At 37.2% G+C, this 4,454-nt stretch overlaps 1 protein-coding gene across 1 annotated transcript in view; it reads right to left on the bottom strand.

Moving 5' to 3' along the window:
* Nucleotides 1-342: 342 nt before the first annotated feature.
* LOC104468959 (phosphatidylinositol 4-phosphate 5-kinase type-1 beta-like) overlaps nucleotides 343-4,454 on the bottom strand; it is a gene marked incomplete at its 5' end in the record, with an annotated part of 37,406 nt that continues 33,294 nt past the window's right edge. The window contains one exon of the mRNA XM_010083261.1: nucleotides 343-1,083. Coding sequence (XP_010081563.1) covers nucleotides 1,081-1,083 — 3 coding nt within the window. The remainder of the gene's footprint in view (nucleotides 1,084-4,454) is intronic.

Here is a 4,454-nt window from a genome sequence, read left to right as displayed (position 1 = left end):
CATCGAAGCATGGAATCTTGGATTGATGGTCACTGGTGTCTGGGATTATCTCTCTGCTGCTAGGAAAATAAAGGAAACCAGAACAGTTTCTATAGTTCTCTTAAAATGATTGCCCAAAAACTTTAAATGCTTTTATGAAGCAATGCCTGTTGAATACATTCCTTTGCCTCTTCTGCTCTAATTTCAAGATTCCCCTCTTCATTGTAGAGCTGGTAGAAGATGAAGAGAGATGCCATGTTATAGAGTCGTTATCCTGTCTCTTGAGATGCCTCTCAAGACCATCTCGTGAAATACCAGAACAGTAGGTCCTGTACAGATCAAGAGCAGGTTGACAGCTGTGACAGTCTTGAGAACAAAATATTTTATTCATCAATAAAACTATAGTTTACACTAGTATTTACTAAATAAATTATATAATTTCTCTTTTACAAGAAATAAACTAAGATCAAAAATATTTCAAAGACAATATATGTACACAACATAAGGCCTTGTTATAAATAACTTTTTCTTCCTTTTCACCAACAGTGGAATTATCTTTACAGGCTTATTTTCATACAGTATGTGCAGAGGTTTACCTTAACTCCTGTATGACACCAGTTCCAGTTTCTACTGACGTGGACCTAAGTGATTCGAGCTGAAGTGTCAAAACAAATTAAATTAATTTTATTCACCACTGTGCTTATTTTTGAATAGGTAAAGCAGATAACAGATTTTGCTTGTGCATAGTTACAGAATGCATGCAAATGAAACCACTAGAGAGCTGATAAGAAAATATCACTTTCAAGTCCAAAAAAGGTGATTGGCAATATATCAGAAAGCAGCCTGAATACACAGTTCTTCACAGTTCAGCAAGCAACAGCAGATGACAGCAGAGTGTGGAATGTTTCACGTAATTTTTGCCATGTCAATCAATCCTTTCTATGGTTCAAAGATCCTGACACTTCTTAGAATATGTTCAGTTGACTATTACTCTTTGTCTGTTAGGCTCAGCAAATTCCTCCTTCTTAAATCAGGAGTGCAGAAACTGCTCTTCATTAACCAAGGTCACTTCTCTTTGTGTTACTCTTCGTGTATTCTTTGTTACTGGAAATACAGAAATGACAAAGTCAAGAGTTGTGTTTCTTTTCTTACAGAATTATAAACAGGTAACATCTTTCTTCCTGTAAACTGGCTGCAGCACAGTTTGGCAGTGATTCTCTTCTTACCTCGTGCCCTGATGAAAAGCATTGGGTCTCTTTTCTTGTACAACAGCTAATCCCTATGGTTTTGCAGACATTGCAGTACACTTACATTAAATGAAATAGAACCACTTGCTGCTGCAAAATGACAAACACTCTGGACATCAGAGAAGACAGTCCAAGCTGAGAGCACACAGCAGCTCACAACAGCTTTTATTACCTTGCAGAATTGACTGGGACCTTTGTTACTTAAAAGTGTTAGGGGAAAAACTGCAGTATTCATATGTAACGTATAAAATTCCTGTTAGCTTCTGCATAATACCCTTCCTGAGCTGAAGAATCGTACCTATCCAAAAACTTTCAGCAACAACTGATGTTGCAGTCAATGACATAGCAATCATTCTATTTCACAAAAATATTACTTTATAATGTTAATGAATTAGAGTTTTCTACAGTATCTTCTACAGAAGCAGTGGTTACGTAATACAAATAGTTGATCACTTCTCAGCATCTGTGTGGATAAAGAGAAAAGAAACTGTTCTTTCTTGAACACTTTATTACCATAACTCAGGATAAACTGACAGCTGAACAAAATATTGCAGTAAATTGAATGCATGTCAGCTAATGTATCCAACATGGAGCAGGACACAAATCCAAAATAAAGACATCTGTAGTAACCTTACTCTGAAACCTAATTCAAAACTATAATGAAGGCATAAGTTCCCATTTATTAAACAGATTTTAAAGGGCACCTCTAAATTGTACTTTCTGATAACAAGCATTTAGCTAATCTTTAAATAGTTGAACAACAATCTAATCTCGACTATGAACAACAACAACAAAAAAATCTCCAAAGGCATTTTTAAAGCTTATCTTACAAAAAGGTAACCAGTAGATTTAAATCAATATTTTAGTTATGACTTCTAGCACTAGACCTTGAACACTGAAGAACTATCTTTCAGTATTGTTCTGTGGCAACCTTTAAATCTGTTACTGTATTGTGTACCAGTGTTATGGTCTTGTGTACCAGTTTTATGGTCTTCATAATTACTGATGCTAGTGAGCACAGTGCTAATTTCTCAGAGCCTGTTCTCACTCGCTAGATAGCTGTGGTCTAGCAATGAAAGTCTATCTACTGCCATATTAGCACCTAAATGTGCTAAGGGAGTAAAGCAGTATGTACTTACAGGATGCAGAACAATTTAATATGCAAAGTGAAATTGTTGGACAAGTGAGTGTTATGGTTTCAACCATGGCTAGCAGCAAAACACCACAGCCACTCGCTCACTCTCTCCCTCCTGGGGATGGGGGAGAGAATTAAAGGAGTAAAGGGAAAAGAGACTCATGGGTTGAGATAATAAAAATTTAATAGCTAAACTACAACAAAACTAATAATGGAAATAATTATTATAATAATAGCAATATATACGAATACACAAATGAGTGATACACAGTGAAACTGCTCACCACCTGATGCGCAAGGCTCAGCCTGTTCCCGGATAACAATTACAGAGCAGGGAGAGTCCTGAAACTGCACTACCAGAACAGAGATAAGAGCCTAAGCATCCAAGACAGAGAGCTGATCCAGAGATGGAGAACATTTCTGGACCGAGCCTCATCTCTATACTGGGCATGATGTGCATGATGTGGAATATACCATTGACCAATCTGGGTCTCAATCCTAAACCTAAGGTCAAATCCTAGGCTAGTAACTGGGGCTGTGCTCCCTCCCAGCTTCTCCTGCACCTGAGACACTGGCACAGCAGAGAAGCTGAAAAGTTCTTGACTGTCCTGGCTACAACTATAAACATCAGTGTGTTATCAGCCTTCTGAGCACAAATCCAAAACACAGCCTCTTACCAGCTACTATGAAAAAAGTTAACTCTGTCCCAACTGAAACCAGGAGAGTGAGTAAAATTAAAGAAAGTGGTATTTTAAAAAGAAGATGACAGAAAGCTAACAAGTATTTTTTAAATTTTTTTTTTTTTTAAGAATCACTTTGTCAAAAAAAGTTGAAAATGCTAATACCAGCAAACAAAATAATTATTAGTGAAGTTAGGATAAATTAGTGAAAATTTTCACTAGCATCATCTAGTTTCTGTCTGAAAGCTCATATCTGAATGACTGCAGGTCTGTTTCTGACAGCACACCCTCAGACCCTGTCACCTTATCACTACTTGTCACTCTCTAAAGAAAGTAGCAGCATTACTGATGCTAGCTTGATGCCATTCCACTAATCTTGTAATGCAGTTATGACTACCTCATTCTTTTTCCCTTTTCTGTGATCCTTCCAAAGCATTTCAGAGAGATCAGCAACAGAAAAAATATCAGGAAAATTTGCATAACAAGAGTTGGAGAAAACAGACCTGACAAACTCATACCAACTGCTAACTGCGTGAGTCAGTCACAGAAATGCTGTTCATGGCACTGATGCCATTTTTAGGAGGTGAAATTTTCAGATGTTCATCTTTGTGTCAGGTATAGTACAGTTATGTGCATATTATTCTGGAAAGACCTCCATTTATTTCAAAGCACAGGACAGGATCCTCTAAGCAACTCTGTAACCACTGCACAACTTCTGGGATTACTTTGATTACAAATATAAGAAACATTATTTTGTGATAGAGATTGAGTTTGGCCATAGCAACTGGGTCTGAAATGATAAATAATGGACAAAGGGCACTACAGCATGTATTCCTGTAATCACTGTCTGAGTTGTGCTGTACTGAATATGTAATGGATTTACAATGTTTGAGTTACTTGAGGCTTTCTGTATTGGAGCATTTTTGTGCTCCAGTTCTCATTTAATGGATTTGTTTTTGAGCATTGATTTCCTCATATGGTGCATAAAAAGCCTCAGGGCATGAGAACATGTAGTTTAGTGACAATATGTGCTGGCATTTTAGTACTTGGCTTACTTGGGTAATGTACTACTTGTAATCTGAAATGGTACCTTTTTAATCTAATCAAGCACATAATTCCCGTGTCTGATTTTCATGCAAGGGTGACTGAAATGTTGTTGTTACGTTGCTTCGTACATAACCTTGCTTCTGCAAGAATACCTTTGCCAGCTACTTTCAAAGGCTTGGTTGTTTCACCTCACACAAATTTCAGTTCTATGAGAGACATAGGCCTCTTTTTCCTCTCCTTTTTAAGATCATGCATGGATAGATACAGGGATAAGATAGATAAGAGAAGAAAGGAACAGCTACCTCACTGTATAGAATGAGTAGGTTTGCCCCCTCCAGCCTTAATTAAACAAGACTCTACTTTGAG

Source organism: Pterocles gutturalis, unplaced genomic scaffold (genome assembly GCF_000699245.1).
Source record: "Pterocles gutturalis isolate BGI_N339 unplaced genomic scaffold, ASM69924v1 scaffold27945, whole genome shotgun sequence".
Taxonomy (NCBI): Eukaryota; Metazoa; Chordata; class Aves; order Pterocliformes; family Pteroclidae; genus Pterocles; species Pterocles gutturalis.
The sequence above is the reverse complement of the archived record's forward strand: the minus strand, read 5'-3'. Positions and strand labels throughout refer to the sequence as shown.